Source organism: Heptranchias perlo, chromosome 8 (assembly GCF_035084215.1).
Source record: "Heptranchias perlo isolate sHepPer1 chromosome 8, sHepPer1.hap1, whole genome shotgun sequence".
NCBI classification, from domain to species: Eukaryota; Metazoa; Chordata; class Chondrichthyes; order Hexanchiformes; family Hexanchidae; genus Heptranchias; species Heptranchias perlo.
In genome coordinates, this window is record NC_090332.1 from 9,973,283 (window position 1) to 9,998,874 (window position 25,592).

A 25,592-nucleotide genomic window follows, 5' to 3' on the forward strand; every position below is an offset into this window, starting at 1 on the left:
GGCCCCGTCTGGCAGTTATGAACTTCAGGACTCGGCCAGCTCGGTCAGTAGTGGTGCTACCGAGCCACTCTTGGTGATGGACACCCAGAGTACATTCTGTGCCCTTGCTACCCTCAATGCTTCCTCCAAGTGGTGCTCAACATGGAGGAGGACTGATTCATCAGCTGAGGGAGGGCGGTAGGTAGTAATCAGCAGGAGGTTTCCTTGCCCATGTTTGACCTGATGCCATGAGATTTCATGGGGTCCAGAGCCAATGTTGAGGACTCCCAGGGCCACTCCCTCCTGACTGTATATCACTGTACCGCCACCTCTGGTGGGTCTGTCCTGCCGGTGGGACAGGACATACCCAGGGATGGTGATGGAAGAGTCTGGGACGTTGGCTGAAAAAGTATGATTCTGTGAGTATGGCTATGTCAGGCTGTTGCTTGACTAGTCTGTGGGACAGCTCTCCCACTTTTGGCACAAGTCCCCAGAAGTTCGTGAGGAGGACTTTGCAGGGTCGACTGGGCTTGGTTTGCCATTGTCGTGTCCGGTGCCTAGTGGTCCGATGCCGGGTGGTCCGTCCGGTTTTATTCTTATGACTTTTCGTAGTTCGATTTGACAACCGAGTGGCTTGCTGGGCAATTAAGAATCAACCACATTGCTGTGGGGCCGGAGTCACATGTAGGCCAGACCGGGTAAGGACAGTAGGTTTCCTTCCCTAAAGGGCATTAGTGAACCAGATGGGTTTTTACAACAATCCGGTAGTTTCATGGCCACCATTACTGATACTAGTATTTTAATTCCAGATTTTATTTAATTAATTGAATTTAAATTCCCCAGCTGCTATGGCTGGATTTGAACTCATGACTCCAGATTTTAGTCCAGGCCTCTGGATTACTCGTCCAGTAACATAACCACTATGCTACCGTACCCACATAGGAGGACTGCTCGGCCGTCCTCTAATTCTGGCCTCTTGCACATCCCCAATTTTAATTGCTCCACCATTAAAGGAGCCGTGCCTTCAGCTGCCTAGGCCCTAAGCTCTGGAATGCCCTCCCTAAACCTGTCCTCCTCTCTCTCTCCTCAAAGACACTCCTTAAACCCTACCTCTTTGCCTAAGCTTTTGGTTACTTGTCCTAATATCTCATGTGGCTCGGTGTCAAATTTTGTTTGATAATCGTTCATGGGAAGTGCCTTGGGATGTTTAGAGGTGCTAAATAAATGCAAGTTTTTTTTAAATTCGTTTATGGGATGTGGGCGTCGCTGGCGAGGCCGGCATTTATTGCCCATCCCTAATTGCCCTTGAGAAGGTGGTGGTGAGCCGCCTTCTTGAACTGCTGCAGTCCGTGTGGTGAAGGTTCTCCCACAGTGCTGTTGGGAAGGGAGTTCCAGGATTTTGACCCAGCAACGACGAAGGAACGGCGATATATTTCCAAGTTGGGGGGGGAGGGTGCGCGGGAGGAGAAGGGAGGAGAAAGAGAGGCACAAATTAGACTAATCAGCACAAGCGAGACAGCTGCATCATTGAGCAGTGGGGCCTCTTCAGAAATGAAATAATTAGTCACAATTTATTTAGCATGTGGTCAATAATCTAAATTTCCAGTTATAATGAAATGACCACCCAATTAGTGAAATGAAGACAGTGCTGCTACTCTTAAAACCCATTCAACAACAGCAGCAACCTGAACGATGGCTGATTCAGCAGCACTGGATCGGTTTCACACTTCTGCCCCAGGCATGGATTAGTTGCTGGATACATCAGTAATCCTACTCTTTCGTGTGCTAGGCAGCTTTTTTCGCACCCATCCCCTGCCTTACCTAAGCACTGCCAATGAAAGACACTTCAGAACAAAAAAAAACAGAACTCAATTTTAAGCACTGCACACATCCAGAGAATAGGTTCAAAATCGATTTCTTAATTTTAACTTTGTTAGTGACGTGACCTTGCCATCAGTGATAAGGCAGTCAATTTAAAAACACATCCCCTCTTGATGCCTCCGATCACCTAATCGGAAAGGGGTCAGACACTGAATTGCGTTGCGCACAGCATGCAACACAGCTTTGTACACCCAACCCTTTTGCTTCCAGAAGACTCGTCCTTATAAATGGCACTTCATCATAGCCAGTAAAATTGTGCAAAATTCCCCCATGCCATGTTTGGTTATGAAGCTCAATTAGATAGACACATACTTAAGAGTTAAGGGGAAAGGGGGGGGGGGAAGATATCGAATCATTTTAATCACGTAGGCAAGTGAATCAGAGCAGATGTAATTTACAATATCAAGGCCCAAATCGTCAACATGGCTGGCAGGGGAGAATTTCTCTTATCCAACTAACATTTAATGCTGTCTTGACTTTGCTTTATAACAGCACATTTCAAAGTCAGGCTGCTCTGCCAAAACTTTGCTAACTATTTCAGTTGCTGGCTCCTGAACCAAATTCATGGGCCTGTTAGAGCTAATCTAGCCACCGTGAACTAAGTGAAAGTCACAATTGGAAAATGACAGTTTTCCTCAATTTTCTTGCCATTTGTCTTTCAGTGATGCATAGTTCAGTATGCAATGCATCTCCAAACATTTGGCCTTTGAGCAATCATATCATTCACTATTAATGTCAATGTTGCTCCTCTTGCTCTCATTCTGAGATCTAAGGTTAAGCTGCTTTACAGAGACAAATTATTCCCGTTTGCTTCCAAAGAAAATATTAGTTATGAAGAACCAAAATCAGATGTTAAAGGAGGATGAAAAGTCAAGAGGTAATATCGTCCGGGTTAAGTGAAATTGGAATACTTTCGTTCACTCTTTCTTGGTACAATACAACAGCGTTCTACTTTCTAGCTCAACAGTGCCAATGCAGCATCAATCCTAACCACAGCCGAGTGTTTCGCCTTCCAGCGAGTAGAGCCGAGAAAGTTGAAGGCTCTGATGGAGAAAGAGGAAGAGGGGAGTGCACAGGAACCCAGAATTGGAAAAGCAGAGAGCGTGGGCTGAAAGAGGCTGCGGAGGTGGGAAGGGGCATTTTATGAACTAGGGCTGGGATTTTGAATTGGGAGATCAAGCCAGTGATTCCGCTGCTCACATCAATATTTTGCTCATTTGGAAAGGTGGGAAAATCCAACCTGCAGGCACCTCTAGTAACGACAAGCATCAACGGTGTTTTTAGTTACACCCAACCGCCATATTATTTTTCTCCTTCCTCCCATCTGCCTTTTATTTCCCAGACGACTTGTCTGAAACAAACACCACTCAGTCTTGGAATTGAAAACAACAGGTCGATTTTTATTCTGCATTTCCGACAAACTTTAAAATCAGATTGTTTTGTTTTAATATAAACCGCAGCAAAGGCAGCGCAACACTAGGAGACTTGGAGGGGCAATGAGTTCGAGTGAGTGTTTGACTGATGAAAAAGGCTTGTGAACAACGCAACAACATAATTTGCATCCAAACACAACATTGTGCTTCAAAAAAAATCAACGACAACCAGCAGCAACTCTTCCGGCCTGTCTCTCTTCCCAAGTGATGCCAACAAGTCCCTGTTCACGATCCTGAAGGAAATATAGTTAGACATGTCTCAATTCGCTTCCTCGCACACTTGAAACCACAACACAAAACTGACTAAAATCTACATGAATTAACATTAATTTAATCATTTTAATTAGAGACAGCACATGAATGACATAACTGCAAACAGCAGGGAGTGATCTGCAGTTAGAGAGGGTTAGACACATTGCACTAGATGGGCACTAGTTGCTTGGAAAAGGGATGGTTTTGGGCATACTGAGATACAGATTTTAATAAACCTGGGAGAGAGCGGGGGGGGGGGGGGGGGAGGAAACAGGGAGAGAGAGAGAGAGAGAGAGAGAGAGAGAGAGAGAGGGGAAACAGGGAGAGGAGAGAGGGGGGGGGAGGAATAGGGAGAGGAGAGAGGGGGGGAGGAATAGGGAGAGGAGAGAGGGGGGGAGGAATAGGGAGAGGAGAGGGGGAGGTGGGGGAAGAGAGGGAGGTACAGGGAGAGGAGAGAGCTCAAGGCTATGTCACTTCATTAGTGCAATAAACCATAACAACAACACTGCCAGCAGGGTTACATCAACATGACCCAATCACTGACAACGCGGTCCTTAATTCTGTAAAATTACGAGCATGAGCATGCATCACCTCCCAGCAATGGTCAATGGCTAGTGATCAAGAATGGAAACCCTAGCATTTTTCTTCCCCTCCTTAACCCAAGGACACCATTGTGTAGCTCCCACAGTACCACGGCTGAGAGCAGCTAACTCCGCACTTCATGCCTTCCTGGTCAGAAAGGACTGTGAATGCACATCAGGCAATACAGCAATTAATATCCTGAGCCACTGGGGGAACAGTCATTGATAAGAGCATTAAAAGCAGCAATCTTCTTGGATTCAGGTTAGAAACTCATTAGAACAAAGCCCCGTATGAGTTTGTTGACAAATGACAGAAGTTCCACATTGTATCGCACTGAAACCATATCTCACCAAAGTGGTTAGCAAGCATAAGATGGCTAATTATAAGGCTGAGGGGAAACAAGGCTCCGTTTCCAAGCTGCATCATCTACGAGCAAAGCACTTCTTCAAACACAAATGTAGCAACGGATACATAACCCCATGAAAATACAGAAGAACAATTTGGGTTTATTTCTGATATTCAGCAATTAATTTGGAGTAGTCCCTTGAAGGTGGGCTTCAATTGTAATACGTGGAGATAAATAGAATCTTTATTAGGCTGTCTATCATGATTGATGTTCTTTGTTCAATTAAAACATTCCTTGACATGTAACAAGTCACACATTGATACGGTTACATATCTACTGACAGCAAGACCTTGAAGGCATAGAAGACATTGAAAATGTACAAAACTAATTACATAGACAGCTTACTTGCATATTGTAAATTGAAAAACTAGCGCTTCCTGATGGGAGCAAGCATCCTGTAGCAATTACATTCCAGGGTCTTCTCTTATATTGTTCGTTATATCTAGAGAGAATATTCCATAAAGTTTGAAATAAAAGCAGCAGTTATGTTACTACACCAATTTAACTGTTTATCGGATGTAACGCTGGTCAACACTGATAACAGGCAACACGTTATTATGAAGATCAAACATTGGACATCTTTGTTACTTAGGTAGTAGTCAACCTCATCACTGCAATTATTTTTTTTTAAATCCTGTCAGCATTGGTTCAAAAAATTGAAGAGTATAATACGGAGTTTGGCTGGAGTGAGTATGTAGAAAGACTAGATTTTAATTTTGAGGCAAATGAACTTACAGCTGTACGGTAATGGTGGTGGGGGTCTGGAACTCATTGCCTGAAAGGGCGATAGAGGCAGAAACCCTCATCACATTTAAAAAGTACTTGGATATATACTTGAAGTGCAGTAACCGACAAGGCTACGGACCAAGTGCTGGAAAGTGGGATTAGGCTGGATGGCTCATTATCGGCCAGCGCGGACACAATGGGCCGAATGGCCTCCTTCTGTGCTGTAAATTTTCTATGATTCTATCTGAGGCCAAAAAGAGGGTAGTTTTATTTACTATCTACAGGCCCGCAACATATATATTGATGGAAAATCTGATCGCTCCTGCCCAGTCTAAAGGTAAAATGTAGGAGGAGTTAGTCCAAGTGGTCAAAAAAAATCTGAGCCCAAAGCCACTCATTATCGCTTAACGGGTCAACTTTAAGCAGAGGAGGAAAACCTGATGAAGATGTTTCCTAGTTTGTGGCAGAACTGAGGAAACTGTCCGTTATCATGCGACATTAGTGGGTTTCTCTCGACGATGCAGTAAGTTCGATACAGAGGAAACTGTTGGCAGAAGACACACTCGCGTCTGCTCGAGCTCTTGAATTATGACTTGGGATGCAGACTGCTGCCAGACAATGCTGGAGAGTCACACGCTGCGACTCAAAAACGCCCCATAAAAATGACAACACTGAATTAGTTTGAGGATGTGATCAGATCCAGCTTTGGAATCATGAAATGCAAAGAATTTCAGTGTTGTTTCCTTTTGGTTGAAGGCCTCAACTCCAAAACTGTCCCTGGGTAAGGGATCTCATCGATGATTTCTGTTCGGGGAAAGAGAGCAAGAGCTTTAAATGTACAGTATTACTGTGCAGGTAGTGGTGGAGTGGACTTACAAGGAGCAGAGTGTATGCCAGAAGGCCAAAAGTGACTCCAAATTGTTTGTGACAATTCCACATCTTGAATTGATAATGAAAGACTAGATTTGTTGTACACTGCAATTCGGTTTCTGCCACATCAGCGCAATATTTTTCCACTTCCCAAGTCGGCCCACCCTGTGTCCTCTCTGACTAAGCCTGCCAATTTAGTGTCACTTAATGACCCGTTAGGTGCCGTTTGTGTTGTGGGCCCATGCCGACTATGAACTAGATTAGGATTGCCCAAATGTACAAAAAATAGAAAGAGAGAGAATGATGGTGCTTAGTGGTCATCCAGCTCTAAAAGCTGGATCTAACCACCCAGATGGAATTCACAACAAACTTCCCGAAACTGAAGTCAAGTTTTATGGCGGAAACCAAATCGCAGCATATAACAAATCTCGTCTTGAGTTGCAAATTCGATATTCGGAATCGCGCAAACAGTGCAGAGTTACTTTAGGCCTTCTGGTATAATGTGCTACTCCTTGTAAGCCCCCTCCCCACCTCACACTGCAGTTGTTGTACATGTACAGCACCTGTACTATTCGCTGGACAAAAATCATTGAGAAGGCCCCACAGCTAGGTACGGTTTTGGAGTTAAGACCCTTTAAGTTTGGAATCCTCCACATTTCTCAAATTTCCATTTCACTATTTGTAAGAAAACAAACCAGGAAGTAATGAAGGTGTCAAGCAGTCTCCCAGCTCTAAGGGCAAGATCTGACCTAATCCTCAAACTAATTCGGTGCTGTCATTTTTTCGGTCACAGCATTCTTCAACTATAACCGTTCAATGCAGCTTCTATTGTTGAATAATTAGCCTCGCAGAGGTACAAGGATTGAACATTTTCAAGTAGCTTTTTTCCCCAAAATACTGTCGAAAGAAAATGTAATCACAAAGTTTCCGCGGATCCAATTCTTCACACATTAGTTCTCACGTTTAATCGAGCAGGAACGCTGGCTGCTTAGCATGCTGGATTTAATGCTCGGACAGGTGCAGTCATCAGTAAATCACGAGGAACAACACAAGACGTTGACAAATACAGATTAATGGGCTGCAACGTTAATACAACACAATATGCATTTTCCACAAAGTAAAGATGTTTTAATACCTAATAAAAGTCACAGCACACCATCGCCATTTAATTTAAGGCTTTGAGTGACTCTCCCTCCCTCCAGTCAGTTCTCCACAACTGGATAGCTCATCAGCTGGATACCCATTAACTTTTGCATGTAAAAACAAAACAAGTAACTTCATGCACTTTGTACCAAAATATATGGAAATGTGTGTGGCCCATCACCTTGTGTAAAACCAAACATGAATAACTCTAGAGTTGAGTTAGAGCAGTGGTACCATGGCAACATAACACACCTATAACATTTACACACATTATTTTCAAATACTTCCCTGAAAGCTCATAAAAGGTGGCTTATTTACTAAATGCATTACATAGTGTGTGGTTCTGAGCCATATAGACCAGGAAGGTCCCAGTTTCATTCTTGATGTGATAAGTTCAGGTGTTCACAACTATGCTGCGTCTCAGAACTTGGAAAAGGGGGTGCGGGAAACAAGTAGCACTGGGGTTCCCACTCCCAATCGCTACCTGATGATTCTTGATGGAAAGTGCCAGTGATAGACATCAGGACCAGGTTCAGACTCGGCTGTGAAGCCCCTGCAGTTACATATCCCGCCAACGTTCCCTACCTCTCGGCTCACCCGTCAATGGACACGTGACAACTGGTACCAATATCACAGGAACATTTTCACTGATGTTTTTGTAACCTGAATGCTTCTCGTGACTTTTCTGCATTATTTTCCTCCTCCAATTCTCCGCCCAATATTCCTCCTCTTCTGAAGGGGGCAATACGCAGAATAGCCAACTTGGGCGTAGGACCGGGAGGTCACTAGTACAAGGGGAACTGAACCCCAGTGCCAGCCACAGTCTTCAGGAGAGATGGGGAATGGGGGAAAAACACAAAAAAAAACAAGAAACAGAGTGTGTGGACACCTTATTACATCAGGTGTCACATGTACATTCATTTTTTTTATTCGTTCATGGGATGTGGGCGTCGCTGGCAAGGCCAGCATTTATTGCCCATCCCTAATTGCCCTCGAGAAGGTGGTGGTGAGCCGCCTTGAACCGCTGCAGTCCGTGTGGTGAAGGTTCATAGCCAAAAGCCCATGGTGTACTCAACATACCCTGACATAATGCTGAAAACACTCAGCAGGTTGGTCAGCCTCTGGACAGAGCAGTTGTCAATGTTTCCAGTATGGACCCTTCATCAGAATGAAGAGTCAACACTTCAAACATTAAATTATTTGTTCTATGATACTAAATGACCTGCTGAGTGTTTCCAGCATTTTTCTGTTTTTCTTTCAGATTTCCAGCACCTGCAGTTTTGTTGCTATTTGCTTATCCTGATATAATGGTAGGGCATATTTCAAAAAAGGAGAAAAAAATTACAAAAAAATAATTGATGGCCAGAGAATTAATTCGATATTTATTGGACTCTTGCTTAGGTTTGGATTCTACCAAAGTCTGCAATTTATCTGTCAATCATTCCCCCTGTTAATACCTCACTATAAACGGTATCTGGTACAATACACAGTCTCTACACCAAAAATCTGATGCAGATATTCTCCAGCTTCTACAGCTCAAAGAACATTCAAGTAATTCTCTCATCTACAGTCAACATCTTTGACATGCCACCCCCTTCTGCATCCACCCCTGAAAAAAAAATCTCCCCACGCACTTTCAAACTCCTAACTCCCTAGCCTTTTGTACTTTCATTCACCACGATATTTCTGCAGCTGTCGATTTCCTCAGCTGCTCCCTCACTTCCACCTTTGATGCCCTTATTGTTCCCCCTGGTAAGACCCTATCTATTCTCCCTCAAATTCTAGGGGTGGAGACTTCAGTGTATTTGGCATATCATTTTTTTTTTAAAAACTAGCCGACCACCACCAGATCTGGCTGGGCCTCACTCTCCTCTGCCAAAACCCCCCCACTACCCCATGATCATTCTGGAGATCAAAGATAACCCCTGGCTTCTAAGCTCCACCACCAACCATCTCCACTCTCACCTCAAATAAGAGGGAGGAGCTCATGGACTTCTTTATCACCAAGATCAAGACCATCCGTTCAGCTGCCTCCGTTGCTTCTCTCCCTTCCCCTTTGCCCACCAAGCCTATCCTCTCCAGGCTCTCTCTTGCCGTAACCCTGAACCCACGTCTCTCGCTAGTTTCTCTCCTATCTCCCCTCATGGTCTCTCCGAACTCCTCTTGTCCACGAGATCCACATCCTGCTTCCTTGACCCCATTTCCACGAAACTGCTGACGACCAACTTCCCTTCCTGGCCCTCATGCCAGCTAGCATTGCAAATGGTTCTCTCACCTCAGAGGCTGTCCCCCTCCCTTTCAAAACTGCAGTCATCACCCCCTTCTCAATGGCTTCTCTTCCTGTCCCCACACAGTTATCTCCAGAGTCCCTCAAGGATCTATCCTTGGCCTTCTCCTCTTCCTCATTTACATGCTGCCCCTTGGAGCACAGACATGAGGTTAGCTTGCAAATGTACGCTGATGACAGCCAGCTCTGCCTCTCAACCATCTGTTTTGACCTCTCCAGTGCCTCTTTGCTAAACCACTTGTCCAACATCCAATCTTGGATAAGTTGCAAATTCCACCAGATAAACACTAGGAAGGCAGCAGCCATTGTCTTTGGCCCCGACAACAACTCCATGCCCTTGCCATCGATTCCACCCCTACTCCAGCCAGTGACCTAGGCTGAACCAGACTGTCCTATTTGACCCCGAGCTGACCCCATGTCTTCTCCATCACAGGAATCACTTACTTCCACTTCCATAACGCCGCCCGGTTCCATCCCACTGCAGCTTTGCTGCTGAAACCCCCATCCGTGCCTTTGTTACCTCCAGACTCAACTATTCCAATGCTCTCCTGCTGGGCCCCCCCATCCTCCACAAACTTCAGCTCATCCGAAACTGCTGCCCGTATCCTATCCTGCACCAAATCCCACTCACCCATCATCACAGTCATTGCTGAACTACATTCGCTCTCAGACCCTCAACGCCTCAAATTTAAAACTCATTCTCGTGTTTAAACCCCTTCATGACCTCAACCCTCACCATCGCTGTAACCTCCACCAGCACGACATCCCCCCCTGCATTTCTGTAGTGCCTTTAAGGTAGAAAAGATATCCCAAGATGCTTCACGGAGATGCAAAGAACAAAATGGATGCTGGGCCAAGGAAGGAGATATTAGGAGGAGGAGTGACCAAAGCTTGACCAAAGAAGTAGGTTTTGAGGAGATTCTTAAAGGAGGAGGGAGGTGGAGAGGCTTAGGGAGGGAGTGCCAGAGCAAGGGATCTAGGTGGCTGAAGGCACGGTTTGTCAATGGTGGGACAAAGATGGAGGGGGGGAGGGGGGAGTTGATCCACTGTGACATGCCTGACCACCTCCCTCTTTCCTTTGTCTTCCACCACCTATTCGTGTTACTCCTTCCCCACGCCAGCCCCACCCCCACCCCCACCACCGACAAATTCCAGTCGACAGAAAGGCCAGCCTCCAAGGCTTTTGTGTTTTGTTGAAGTTCCTTTTTCAACACACATATCTTGGGTTAAGTTGCAATTCATTGTGTTTACATAGTATTCAGACATACATCATTCATTGATGGATTGATAGTTGTAGTCAGCTGCAGTATTTCATTCACTTCGTTGTACATGTATCTTCAAACTCATTTCTCCCCACACTGTTCCTGCTGACTGCTCAAAAAAGAAAAATGAACCGTCTCAGTTACACATAGCCAGGCCACCAACATAGACACACACACTTACTTCCATCCAAGCTGCTTTCGCAACACTGGATTTGGATATTTTATAGCTGGCTCGCAGGTACACAGCACACCTGCTCCAATGAGCAGCAATATAAAGAAGGCAAACTTCCAACGCCATCTGGGAACTGATCTCTCCTGGCAGCCGCCATCAGATTCATTAAAAAATGGTCCTCCAACAGAACCAATATGGCATTCGTGTCATGACAGTGGTACAGAGAGGTCACAGGTCTCCATTTTAGCCCCACCATCCCAGCATCAACATAAAAAGGTCTTCATTTCACAAAGAATAGAAGCTGTGCATAAGTGATATAGGGCACAGAATGGGTTCAATCCCAACTCATGTGGTGAGTGAGAAAGGGCCTAAACGTGGCAAGCAGTCCTTCACAGCAATCACGAGTTTGGGGAGGGGGGGGGGGGTGCGGAGAGGAATTAAATCAACAGTGGACAACTCAATCTGCGTTTTTCCAGGACACCTCTGCGGATTGGGAAAAATGGAACTGGCAACAGCTTGGCAAGAGTCACAAACCCAAGCTCTTATTTCACAGGTGACTGAATAGAGTGGGGCTATCGCCACGATGCCACTAATGGAATGAATTTAAAATCAGCCGCACAAGGAATGCCGTGAGGAGATCTAAAGAAATGGAGACAGTATTTTAAATCAGGACAAAGAAATTCCTTTTCTCCCCAACAAATATTAGTTGAACTAAAACTTGGCTCAACATTTCAATAATGTTAGGCTTTACTGTACATCGCCTACTCAGGTGTGCACATTGTGTATATACCGACTAAAAACACACTGTACTGAGAGGCAAGAGAGAGATCGCACGTACGGAGGGCCAGGGGAGAGACTGTGCGTTCCGAGGGCCAGGGGAGAGACATCACGTGTACCATGGGCCGAAGCAGATCGCGTGTACCAAACGCCAAGAGAGATCGCGAGTGTATTCAAGGACAAGAGAACATGTGTATACTCAGGAACTCAGCGTTCAGTAATTGAGGCTACAGAGTTAATGTCTGAAACAAATGCTTCAATTAATTTCTAAGTTATTTAAAGCCCGAATGCTCTGAGAATTATATCTTTGTAACAAGTCCTTTTAGACCTCATTAAAAAAAGATAGACAAAGAGAATAAATTTAAAAAACATGAATAGTGCAAATAATGAGGGGACACAAACAATATAAAGAAAGCCAAAAGTGAATTGACAGAAACAGTTGAAAATTCAAAATATTGGAAATGAAGAATGAAAAGATATTTTGAATAAACATGGCCACACAGAGGGAGACTTCTGAGTATCTCATGTAGAATAGTGACAGATTTTATTTCACAGGAAGCTTAGTAACAAGTGGGGCTCTCTCCACACAGGGCCATCAATGGAACTAATTTAAATCAGCTGCACAATCTCTCCAATTCCCCCACTAGCACTGTCAGCAGGCAGCAATAAATTCAAAGATTTTAAAATCTAATCATCTTTGACAAGGATGTGTTCAGGCAAGAAACTTTATTTTTTTTTTGCAAGATCAGATAACACTGACACCTTTAGGTGAGTCTTCACCTCAGTGAAAATCTAAGCCACTTCGACCGAGCTTCTTGGTGGGTTTGGTATTCGGTTTAATACAGTTGCTGAAAGTTGTGGACGACATGGGCATGCTGGGGGGTTCTGCGATCATAAATATCCAGCATTAGGCAGAAAGAATAATCACTTATCCCCACTTGAAATATTTGTTAGCACAAGCACTTACAAGGAGTGGTCGGAGGACAGGGGAGAGCATACCTCCCTCATCTTCTCCCAATCGCTATGTTTCTGCCTATTCCAGTTAGTAGGGCCGATATTATCTCCTGGTGGGAAGCCAGCAGTGGCCTATGGCAATCCCACGCTGGAGTCTCCCCCCCGGGCCTCGATTGCAATCAGTCAACTGCTTGCTCATTTCGAGTGGAAAGTGCCAACTGGCCAGCAGGTGACGGGGGGGAGGGTTCGGGGACTAAGACCAGGCAGCCCAGATGCAGTCTACCAGCACCAAGAGAAGACTGTCAGCATCAAGGTAAATCCAGGAGAAGGACCGTTGCGAGGGTCTCGTGAGTGGGAAGAGGGGGGCAGCAAAGGCTCACTCCTGCTCCTCCTGGTCCCACTCGGACAGCTTTTTTTTTTTAAAAAAAACTTACCTCCAGAGCCTCACTGGCTTCCTGGTTGGGTGACTGCCTCTCTCACAGAGGGTTAAAATGGGCATCAGGATCCCACGTGTATCATCTGGCAGGAGCCTCATCCACCACCAAAACCAACGGCGTTAAAATGGGGAAATCGGCGGATAATGGAGTAACTCCATTTAACTGCTCCTTTGCAACTTTCCTGCTGATGGGGCAATGTTAACTCTTTCCTATAGAGTTTGCTACATCATATGGCTTCAGGCCTCCTCACAGTCTTGAAGGACGCAAGAGCTGAATGTACAGAGAGCTGAGAGTAATTGCTCTCAACGTCAAGGCAGCATTCGACCAAATATGGCACCAAGGAGCCTGAATAAAACTGAAATCAATGGGGGCCAAAAGTAAATCCTTCCGATGGCTTGAGTCATACCTAATGCAAAGGACGATGGTTGTGGTTATCAAAGGCCAGTCATCATAGCACCAGGACATCACTGCAAGAGTTGCTCAGAGAAGCATCCTTTGCCCAACTATGACCATCACTCAGTCATGGAAAGGAGGAAAGAAGTTCATTTGTATAGCGCCTTTCAACACCTCAGGACATCCCAAAGAGCTTCACAGCCAATGAAGTACTTTTGAAGTGTAGTCAATGTTGTTCTGTAGGAAAACACGGCAACCAAACAGCGCATAGAAAGGTCCCTCAAACAGCAGTGTGACAATGATCAGATAATCTGTTTTAGCGATGTAGGTTGAGAGATAAATATTGACTCCAGGGAGAACGCCCCTGCTCTTCTTTGAAATAGTGCCAAGGGATCTTTTGTGTCCACCTGTATTTCCAGCATTTTGCCTTTTCATTTCAGATTTCCAGCATCCACATTAATTTGCTTTTTATTCCAATTGAGGTCTTTGCTTTCAGATCATTAGCAAGTTTTAATATCTCGAGGTTATTCCTCCTCAATTGTGGTGGAAGCCATTTTGTCCCTGGGAACTGTGGAGCTTCACTGGAGAACAAATCAACTCGCCAGAAGTCCCGTTAAATTCCGATTTCCTACATTCAGGAGTTACAAACCAAACACTGTTGGTTACACACCATGAACACAATGTGCAAGGAAATTGACAGCTGTAAAAAGTATTTTAACAGTTAAAAATAAAACCACCAAGGCAAGGCATCTGCTGAAAAATATCTGTGGCATAGCCAAGATACTGAGCTGTGCAAAAGGACAGGCATGGATCCAAACCCAGACCATCAACAAATACTGTACCTCCAATAATTGAGATACTTCATTTAAATTGCACCTTTCACACTGAAATGTCTCTGGGCACTTCACACAATGAACTGTTATTTGGAACACAGGGACTATTAGGTAAGCCAACAGATATCAAGTCAAAAAGCTGTTGTAGAGCCTGGAACAAGGTTTTTGCTGTGCTCTTATATAGACAAACAACAACCCCGCACCCCGCCGCCGCCCACCCCCCCCAACATTGTCCATCTTTTTCTATATTCCGTTTAATTTATTTGGCTTCAACATTCAAAACATCACATTTCATTGTTTTAAGCACTGCATTGTTGACAAAGCAGATGTGGATCACCAACAGACTTCGAAACCTCAGCACTTTCAGTAAATCTGAGCCCAGTGCTTTGAGTAGTTGAGCATGAAATTGAGCAACTAGCAGTGTACACTCCTGGGGACCCATTGTACTAACTTGGAAACTCAGCATCAGCTATCCGAAGATTCAAAAAAACATTGGTGTACAACAGAAAAAATTTGCTAGTCAGATAGTCAAATACATCCCAGGCGCCTGTGCTTTACCTTAGCGCTGCATATAGTGACTCACTACTATTCCCGGCCAGAGCGGAGATGATTGGGTAATTCCCCCGTCAATCACGCCTAGAGACTGCACTGCTATAAGTGACAGGGATTGATTTTATGCACATAATTTGCTTTATGTAACCATCCTCCACTCACTGCATTTTGCTGGAGAAATAACCCTGCTTTTATCGGGAGACGTTGCTGTGGTTTCAGTCTTGAATTCTGTTTGCTATAATTTGTAGAGACTCTTTTTAAGTAGACTCTGTTTGCTGTAAAATAGGCTATTTGCTGCAAGTTCTGCCATAAGTCCTGCCCCACCTCCAACCCATTGGCTGACACAGTGGGGTCAACACTCACTTCGTTATCTTAGGACGAACTTTACTGGCCGCAGACTTACATAAGTTAAATAAAGTGCACGCCACATGCCCCAGGATGGTTTTACCTTCAGAAGTAACAGCTTACCTGGCACGTCGCATTGCAGTATCTTGCCATCTTACATTGAGAACACCGCAGAAGAGGTTCCTTCCTGTGATGAGAAAAATATTTTTACTAACCAAATAAAACATGACAGGTTTGTGGTTGAATGCAGTATAATATCGTGAAAGACTGGTGACTCCAAAATCTTGTATAAATCTGTCATGAGGCCACATTTGAAATATTGTTTTGGGTACCCTACTTTCAAAACTGTAAACAATTTTACAACACCAAGTTATAGTCCAGCAATTTTATTTTAAATTCACAAGCTTTCAGAGGCTTCCTCCTTCCTCAGGTGAACGTTGTTGGAAATGAAATCCTCGAAATGAAATCGCATTTATAAATCACAGAACAATGCTTGATGATTACAGACAGTTTTTTCAAATGCCCGTTGCCAAGGCAATCAGTGTGCAGACAGACAGGTGTTACCTGCAAGGTCTCCACAGGAGTATGAACCATGCACCTCCAGGTACATGGTTCATACTCCTGTGACTCGGCCAACGTTGTCTACCTCATACGTTGCAGGAAAGGATGCCCCAGAGCATGGTACATTGGCGAGACCATGCAGACGCTGTGACAACGGATGAACGGACACCGCGCAACAATCTCCAAACAGGAGGGTTCCCTCCCAGTCGGGGAACACTTCAGCAATCAAGGACATTCAGCCACCGACCTTCGGGTAAGCGTACTCCAAGGCGGCCTTCGAGACACACGACAACGCAAAATCGTCGAGCAGAAATTGATAGCCAAGTTCCGCACCCATGAGGACGGCCTCAACCGGGATCTTGGGTTCATGTCACGCTACACGTTACCCCACCAGCGAACAAATGTTATCTGTTTTTAATATAATGGGTCAGTTGCTGTCTTTTCTATGTTTCTACCTCTTTTTCTCTGTTTTTTTTTGGTGATTTGTATATTCGGAGACCTTGCAGGTAACACCTGTCTGTCTGCACACTGATTGCCTTGGCAACGGGCAGTTGAAAAAACGGACTGTAATCACCAAGCATTGTTCTGTGATTTATAAATGCGATTTCATTTCGAGGATTTCATTTCCAACAACGTTCACCTGAGGAAGGAGGAAGCCTCCGAAAGCTTGTGAATTTAAAATAAAATTGCTGGACTATAACTTGGTGTTGTAAAATTGTTTACAATTGTCAACCCCAGTCCATCACCGGCATCTCCACATCATACTTTCAAAACGGCATTGCTGCATTAGGAATAAGGGGACTTTCCTCAATATAGCTCCATATCTTGTATCTCAAACATCTCAAAGCACTTCCCATGAAGCAAAAGACTTCACAACTGCATTAACACTCAAACATCTCAAAGCACTGGTTCTCCCAACTTTTGGGAGAAAGACTTTCTTGATAGATTTAAGTTTCAAAATAGGAACTGATGAGGTATTTAGAAACACAAAGCAACACTACCCAATTTATATCCATAAAAAACCAGAGTAGAAAAAATTCCACAGCAACCTAAATTTGACCATGGATGGCCGACCACCCACAAGTCTAATTTGACTTTCACTGTTCTAAAGGTGCCATCAACTAGTCAGCATCGATGAACTAAATGCCACCAAGTGCCATATGTTAATACTGATGGATTTCAGTTTAACAGTAAAAATAAGTACAATGGCTGCAACCTTTGAGAAATATCTGCCTTTTCCATTTTACATTGAATCCCATTAGGTACTGCCGGTATCCTGGAGAATTCGAAACTTCGCTGATGTCTGCCTTTTCATCTAGCAGTAAATTTACCTTATTAATCTGCACATCACTGAACTGGGTTATACATCAATAATCAAATGATTTTATATTAAATAGCATAGTTTCACAAAGCACCTTGTAAAACTATTGCATTTATAAATCTAATTTCTCTGATTAAAAACATCAAAACCTTTGTAAATCCTTTAATTTTCCTAATGGCTCAGATCAGCAATTCTTTTCAAGCAGCATAAATTATAGCTGCTGTTCAGTTCCCTTCAAAGGTGTGTCACCTATCATAGCATCGCGTCAAGAAAATACACAAGAGGAAGGGGCAATTTGGCCTATGGGGCTCATTAGTTCTAGAGGCCCAGGTATAATCTGCCTTCTCCCCACCCCCCCACCCACAAGTAACCAAATCCCAGACGTGAGAAGTCACCAAAAAAGGTTCCCCCTCCAGCAGTCCTCGGGCACGACATCAGCCGAGGGAAATCAGAGATTGCGCCGTGGTCGTGGTCACCTTAAAAGGGCAAGGACAGACAGTAAAAGGTGGAGACCAAATTTGCTGTCAGCCTTTAAGAAACCTCTCTGACCCTTTTCTTATGTTGGCCTACATAATGCAGTTGTGAAGTCTTTCGCTTCATGGGAAGTGCTTCGAGATGTTTGAGATACAAGATATGGAGCTATATCTATGCAAGTCCCCTTATTCCCAATGCAGCAATGTCGTTTTGAAAGTAGGGTACCCAAAATGGAACACAATATTTCAAGTGTGGCCTCATGACAGATTTATACAAGATTAAAATAACTTGTTTGACTTAATAGTCAAATGCCCTTGAGATGTATCAGAGTAACCACCACATTCATTATTTTCTACGCCTCAGGTATGTATTTAGGCAGATTTTAATCACCAGCAAACTGAGAGCAGCGTGTTTCTGTATTTGTGGAGCGCCCAAAATAGCACCACCACCCTGACCTACATTCGATGCATTTTCATCTAATCCCACTTCAGCCCTCAACAACAGCCAACATGGCAGCTTCCAGTTTTTAGTACTGGCAAATGCATAGCCCAGTGGTTGCAAACTCACCTCGGGTCAGAAGGTCATGGGATCAAGCTGCACTCCCGAGGACTTCAGCGCATAATCTAAACTGAAAGCGGGAATGCTGCATTGTCAGAGGTGCTGTCTTTCAGATGAGACATTAAGCTAAGGCTCCACCTGGTTGTTCGGGTCAGGTGGACTTAAAAGATCCTGTAGCATTATGCAGGGAGCATCAGGGAAGTTCCCTTGGTGCCCTGGACAAAGATTTATCCCTCAACCAACATTACCAATACAGATTAACTGGTAATTCACCTCATTGCTGTTTGTGGAACCTTGCAGTGTGTGGAACCTTGCTGTGCACAAGTTTGACTGCCTGGTTTGCCTGCAGAACTGAGTGTACACTTGAAAAGTAACTCATTGGCTGTTTGGGAATAACCTGAGCATGCGAAAGGCACTTATATAAAAATGCAAGTAATTTCTTTCTTGGCAACACCCTGACACAGCAACAAAGGCCGGTTTAGAAACTTTTAGGTATTAATCACCAGCAAACTAAGAGCAGCATGTTTCTGTGAGCAAAGCACAAATGTTAGAAAAATTAGACTCAAGATTTATTTACTGACCCGAGGGCACAAAATACAAAAATTTATTGGCTCTCGAAGATCAACAACAGCTGCTGCACATAAATCTCTACAGCCCAACTGCACTGCTTTCCTAAATTTGTGACCATTAAGGGCTCCTCACAGATATTGCAATGAGTTATTGACTTGCCATGTAACATCATGCAAGGGATTTACCGGCATCTGAAAGTTGTTTTGCCATAAATCGGGGTGAACTACTAATTGTGGCAGTTGAGGGGGGTGAGCGGAGGATATTTCTGCAGCAACACATTGTTTAATCCATTGACTTGAAATTGTTAATGAACATTGAAAACAATAGTTTATTTTTTTTTCCCAAAACAATTTAATTTCAGTCACATATGAAAAAGCAGAATGTGATTAAACTTGTGGCCTCGTCAGTGCTTGTAAGAATATTCCTGTACCACACCAAAGAGGGATTTCGTCCACAGCACCAACTGGTAAAGGGCGACCTGTGGTCTTTCGCTCCACCTCCCACCACCCCAACCACACTGTTCATGCCGACCGTACATAAAGCACAACCATTTTAAAATGTAAGAGTCACATTAATTTCCTCCAAATGTTCACCCCTTCTCTCTCAAGGAATCAACTTGTGGGAGATATGGTTCCACAGGCACCAGCCATCCTCCCATACCTCAGCTGAGTGGCCATTCTCCCATGTGTTAGGCTGAATGGAGAGTACCAGCCGGCTGACTGTTCCGGGTGGAGTGAACTACACATTCCAGCCCGATCCGGGAAGAGGGGCCGTACATTCCAGCCCGATCCGGGAAGAGGGGCCGTACATTCCAGCCCGATCCGGGAAGAGGGGCCGTACATTCCAGCCCGATCCGGGAAGAGGGGCCGGACATTCCAGCCCGATCCGGGAAGAGGGGCCGGACATTCCAGCCCGATCCGGGAAGAGGGGCCTGAGCCATACACAAGCACTGTTCTACCAGGGTCGCTCGATAAACATCAAGAATGGGAACCTTTAGGTGAAATTCCCCGCCACCCTCACAAAACCTAGTGCCTCCACCATCCCAACTGAGATCAGCCAACTTAGCACCTGCCTGGGGTCAAACCTGGGACTTGGCTGGTCTGGACTGGCTCAGTTCCACACCAGTCAGTGCACTGCAGGAACTTGCCTTTGGGTTCTTAATATCTGGCACGAGCTTAGTTCTTGCGCACTACAGCATTCCCAATTGGAAGGAAAACCTGGTGTCTCACCATTCTCTTAGTAGAGTTGCTTGACCCCTTCAAGCAAATGCACGCTGATACAATTTATCACTTCAGTCAAGGGGAACGAACAGATGCAGAAAGGCGTAAAAGCATTTGAAAGTCAGGGCAATAAATTGAACATTTCCCCTTATGCTGCTCCCTTCATTCATTCCTCCACCACCAAGTATGTAAAATTATTGAACAACTATTTGCACCCAGCCTCCCAAAGGCATACCAAGAGCAGCTTGAAGACAAATTCAATCTTCAGCTTTCCCAAACTCCTGCAGGTAGACATACTGCTTTTGCTCAACACTTTTTTCCTCCTCCCCTTTCAAAAGGTGCCACATAAAAGGTTGTTACACAAGGTAAGGGTCATGGGGTTGGGCGTAATATATTAGCATGGATAGAGGATTGGTTAACAGACAGGAAACAATAGGGATAAACGGTCATTCTCAGGTTGGTAGGCTATATTAATGACTTGGATGAAGGGACCGAGTGTAATGTATCCAAGTTTGCTGACGACACAAAGCTAGGTGGGGAAGTAAGCTGTGAGGAGGGCACAAAGAGCCTGCAAAGGGATATAGACAGATTAAGTGAGTGGGCAAGAAGGTGGCAGGTGGAGTACAATGTGGGGAAATGTGAGGTTATTCACTTTGGTAGGAAGGATAGAAAAACAGAATATTGTTTAAAATAGCGAAACTATTAAATGTTGGTGTTCAGAGAGACTTGGGTGTCCTCGTACAAGAAACACAAAAAGTCAGCATGCAGGTACAGCTGGCAATTAGGAAAGCAAATGGCATGTTGGTCTTTATTGCAAGACGGTTGGAGTACAAGAGTAAGGCAGTCTTACTACAATTGTACAGGGCATTGGTGAGACCTCACCTGGAGCACTGCGTACAGTTTAGGCCTCCTTATCCAAGGATATATTTGCCTTAGAGGCGGTGCAACGAAGGTTCACCAGATTGATTCCTGGGATGAGAGGGTTGTCCTATGAAGGGAGGTTGAGTAGAATGGGCCTATACTCTTGAGTTTAGAAGAGAGGTGATCTCATTGAAACGTATAAGATTATGAGGGGGCTTGACAGGTAGATGCTGAGAGGTTGTTTCCCCTGGCTGGATAATATAGAACTAGAGGGCATAATCACAGGATACGGGATCAGCCATTCAAGACTGAGATGAGGAGGAATTTCTTCACAGAGGGTTGTGAATCTTTGGAATTCTCTACCCCAGAGGACTGTGGATGCTGAGTCATTGAATATATTCAAGGCTGAGATGGATAGATTTTTGGACTGTAGGGGAATCAAGGGATATGGGGATCGGGCAGGAAAGTGGAGTTGAGGTCAAAGATCGGCCATGATCTGATTGAATGGCAGAGCAGGTTTGATGGGTCTTTCAGCCTATTCCTGCTCCTATTTCTTATGTTCTTATATTCCCTCCTCCCTCCCACAAAGCAGCACAGCTTCAACTAGAAACCGCTCACGTGGTGAATCAGAAACGTATGTCTTGTCCCGCTACACCATGGCCCAACATGCAAGTTACTCTGAAAGACAGACAGACTTGCATTTATATAACACCTTTCACGACCTCAGGACATTCCAAAGTGCTTTACTTTTGAAGTCTAGTTGGTCCCACAAACAGCAATGACCAGATAATCTGTTTTTCAGCAATGGTTGAGGGACAAATATTGGCCAGAACTGCCCTGCTCTACTTCGAATAAAACTATCATTTAAGTCCATCTGAGGGGGCAGACAGGGCCTCAGCTTAACCTCTCATCCGAAAGATGGCACCTCCGACAGTGCAGCGCTCCCGAAGTACTGCACTGGGAGTGTCAGCCTAGATTTTGTGCTCAAATCTTTGGAGTGGGACTTGAACCCACAACCTTCTGACTCAAAGGCGAGTGCACTACACCAACACCTCTGCTGTTGCCAATTGATTACCCCTTACATGACCGGGGCTGTGACTGTGAAATACTCCTGCTTATCACTTTCTTTGCCGTTTATCAGGATGCCAATGCTGTATAATTCTCCGCACCAATGATTTATGGTGTCTCCAACAATCAGCGACCAGCAAGGCGGACAACAGGAATTGAGACTAAAAGGAGAAGCATCGATAATTCAGTTCACAGCACATTTACCAACTGAAAGCTGTTAAAATCCAGTGGTATTACATTATAAACTGTTCAAATGAAGCAGCTTACGGCATTTAAATTTTAATGAATTGCTGTCGCTATCATCTGCAGGACACTTCGTGGAGTGTCATAATTCATCAAATCACCGGCACATTAATTTTTTACATGCACATTGCATGTATTATGCAAAGAATACAGTCCATAAACTTGATCTGAAGCTATGAGCAATGGTTCTTGTCCTGACCAAATCCTTTGGGGACCCCAGCAACATATCTGCACCAAAAGTTTCAAACTAGCAACAACTTGCATTTAAATAGCGACTTTAACACAGTAAAACTTTCCCAAAGCGCTTCACAGGAGCACCATCTGACAAAATTTGACACCGAGCCACAGGAGGTGATATTAGGCCAAGTGGCCAAAAATTTGGTCAAAGAGGTGGGTTTTGAGGAGCGTCTTAAAGAAGGAGAGAGAGGTGAAGAGGTTTAGGGAGGGAATTCCAGAGCTTAGGGCCTAGGCAGCTGAAGGCACGGCCACCAATGGTGTAGCGATGAAAATCAGTGATGCATATACAAACCGATAAATTAAAAGTTTTTGCAACATAACAGTTATAGAATAAACAGCTGATGCAGATGTCATGAACACGATTCAGAAAGTTATCAAAAGTACGATGCAATAAGAATAGCACCAACCAGATGTAAAGTGTTGCACAACTCAACATCTGCAGGGGTTAAATATGCTGTACCTCAGGTAATTGTCACTGTTACCTAAGTTGTTGGCATCCAAATATTAAGACAAAATCTTGTTAATTGCAGTTCATAAAGTTTTGCTAAAAGGGAGTCATCTTCTATAGGATCAATTGGCCACCCTGCACTCCCCTCTCCCATTTGTTTATTAACAGGACAACAATGATAGAAATCTTGTGAAAGGGCATCAGACCATTTAAATATGATACAACAGCAAAGAGACACTGTTCATCACATGGTGAATCATCATCCACAAAGAGAAATCTTCACTGAACAATTTCATGAAGACCTGGTCCCATTAATCCTTGATGGTTCTATCAAATTTATCTCATTCACTTCATAGGTGCAGCACAAAGTCAAGAAAACTTTGATCACAAATATCACCACAAAACAGTTAGTCAGTGTTTATTCACGATGTGGAGATGCCGGTGATGGACTGGGGTTGACAATTGTAAACAATTTTACAACACCAAGTTATAGTCCAACGATTTTATTTGAAATTTACAAGCTTTCGGAGGCTTCCTCCTTCCTCAGGTAAAATTTTACCTGAGGAAGGAGGAAGCCTCCGAAAGCTTGTAAATTTCAAATAAAATCGTTGGACTATAACTTGGTGTTGTAAAATTGTTTACAAGTGTTTATTCAGAGGATGGAGACACACAATCATTTGGGAACGCTACATTAACCTGAGGTCTGGTACAGTTTGGAATCTTCCCCAAGGTGGTCCAGTTGAGACTGGGAAACCAGAGGATGTATGGCCAGGAAGAACCCACCACTTACCAGTCCCTGGAACCAATAAATCAGTGCATTGAAAACACTGCACCACCAGGCTGCCTTCATTACATTCACAACAGGAGGACCTTGTATACATGAACCAGATTAAACCGGACAGCCGACTCGGTACATGTATTGTGGAACACAGCCATGCAGACCAGACGGGTCCAGGTCGGATGCCTGGTTTGTGCTGAGTTAGCTGCTCTCAGCTCGGGGAGCAGTAAAGCTGCTACAATTGTGCTTTTGCGCCTCTAGCGTACGGAGGGGGGGAAAAGTAGCCAAACCCATTACTGATCAATATCAATTGACTCCCTGATGTAATATGCACATCACTCAGGTGAGAACAGGATGACCCTAGATGTGATGCCACCTGAGGTTGAATAGCAAAACGGTGCCTTGGCTTACTCATGAACAGCCACATTGGCATGGTACAGAAGGGCATCTAGGGCATTTGGAACCATACTCCAGAAAGAGTCAACACATTCAGGAAAGGCGAGCATATTCCACGGGAAACATAGAAAATAGGAGCAGGAGTAGGCCATTCGGCCCTTCAAGCCTGCTCCGCCATTCAATATTATCACAGCGAAGCCTCTATCTCAATACCATAGTCCCGCTCTCTCCCCGTACCCCTTGATGCCTTTTGTGTCTAGAAATCTATCTAGTTCCTTCTTAAATATATTCAGTGACTTGGCCTCCACAGCCTTCTGTGGTAGAGAATGCCACAGGCTCACCACCCTCAGTGAAGAAATTTCTCCTCATCTCAGTCCTAAATATCCTACCCCATATCCTGAGACTGTGACCCCTCGTTCTGGACCCCCCAGGCAGGGGAAACATCCTCCCTGCATCCACTCTGTCCAGCCCTGTCAGAATTTTATATGTATCCTCTCTCATTCTTCTAAACTCGAGTGAATACAGGCAGAGTCGACCCAATCTCTCTTCATATGATAGTCCTGCCATCCCAGGAATCGGTCTGGTGAACCTTCGCTGCACTCCCTCTATGGCAAGTATATCTTCTTTCTTAGGTAAGGAGACCAAAACTGCACACAATACTCCAGGTGTGGTCTCACCAAGGCCCTGTATAACTGCAGTAAGAAATCCTTGTTCCTGTACTCGCAGCCTCTTGCAGGAAGGCCAACATACCATTTGCCTTCCTAACTGCTTGCTGCACCTGCATGATTGCTTTCAATGACTGGTGTACAAGGACACCCAGGTCCCTTTGTACATCAACATTTCCCAATCTATTACTATTTAAATAATACTCTGCCTTTCTGTTTTTCCTTCCGAAGTGGATAACTTCACATTTATCCACGTTGTACTGCATCTGCCGTGTATTTGCCCACTCACTCAACTTGTCTAAATCACCTTGAAGCCTCTTTGCATCCTCCTCACAACTCACGATCCCACCTAGTTTTGTGCCGTCAGCAAACTTGGAAATATTACATTTGGTTCCCTCATCCAAATCATTGATATATATTGTGAATAGCTGGGGCCCAAGCACTGATCCCTGTGGTACCCCACTCTTGAAAAGGTGTTTGAACAGTAGTTTATAAAACTCAAAAAAATAAAAGCATCCAAACAGCACCTACTGCAGATTGTTCATTGCGCACTTTCCGTTAGCTGAACCCTGCACCAACATCCTTTAAAAGCAAAAATAAATCTGATTCCCTTCCCAACATGTCCTCATACAGACACCCACACACCAAAAACAAAATGTTCCTGTTAATTCTCCCACCTCGTTAACAGGAAGGACACAGAATACAGCTAAATTCAAAAGATTGAATAAAATGCTCTTCACTGAAGTGCCAAACTGTCATTTACCATAAGCAGCATTTTCTGCACCATTTATTATTGATGAAAGTGGCAATCATGACTTTACAGAAAATATACTGCCTCCATTAGGTTCCATATAATCTACAAGCTAACCTTTAACTGAGTTCACCAGAAGGTCAGCCAACAGAAAAGG

General features: G+C 44.4%; 1 protein-coding gene and 1 long non-coding RNA gene across 4 annotated transcripts in view; both read right to left on the reverse strand.

Annotated features, from left to right (window-relative positions):
- smyd3 (SET and MYND domain containing 3) overlaps positions 1-25,592 on the reverse strand; it is a 602,505-nt gene that overhangs the window by 469,623 nt on the left and 107,290 nt on the right. For all 3 annotated transcript variants that reach the window (XR_010963601.1, XM_067988627.1, XM_067988628.1), the window contains exon 2: positions 15,408-15,471. Coding sequence is in view for 2 of the 3 variants with exons in the window: in XM_067988627.1 (XP_067844728.1) it covers positions 15,408-15,471 (64 nt within the window). In the remaining variant the exon portion in view is untranslated. The remainder of the gene's footprint in view (positions 1-15,407; positions 15,472-25,592) is intronic.
- LOC137324397 (uncharacterized) lies at positions 3,256-7,339 on the reverse strand. The gene is made up of 3 exons (XR_010963602.1): positions 7,265-7,339; positions 4,879-4,975; positions 3,256-3,526 (listed from the first exon to the last, which is right to left on the reverse strand). It is a non-coding gene; the product is annotated as an uncharacterized lncRNA (long non-coding RNA).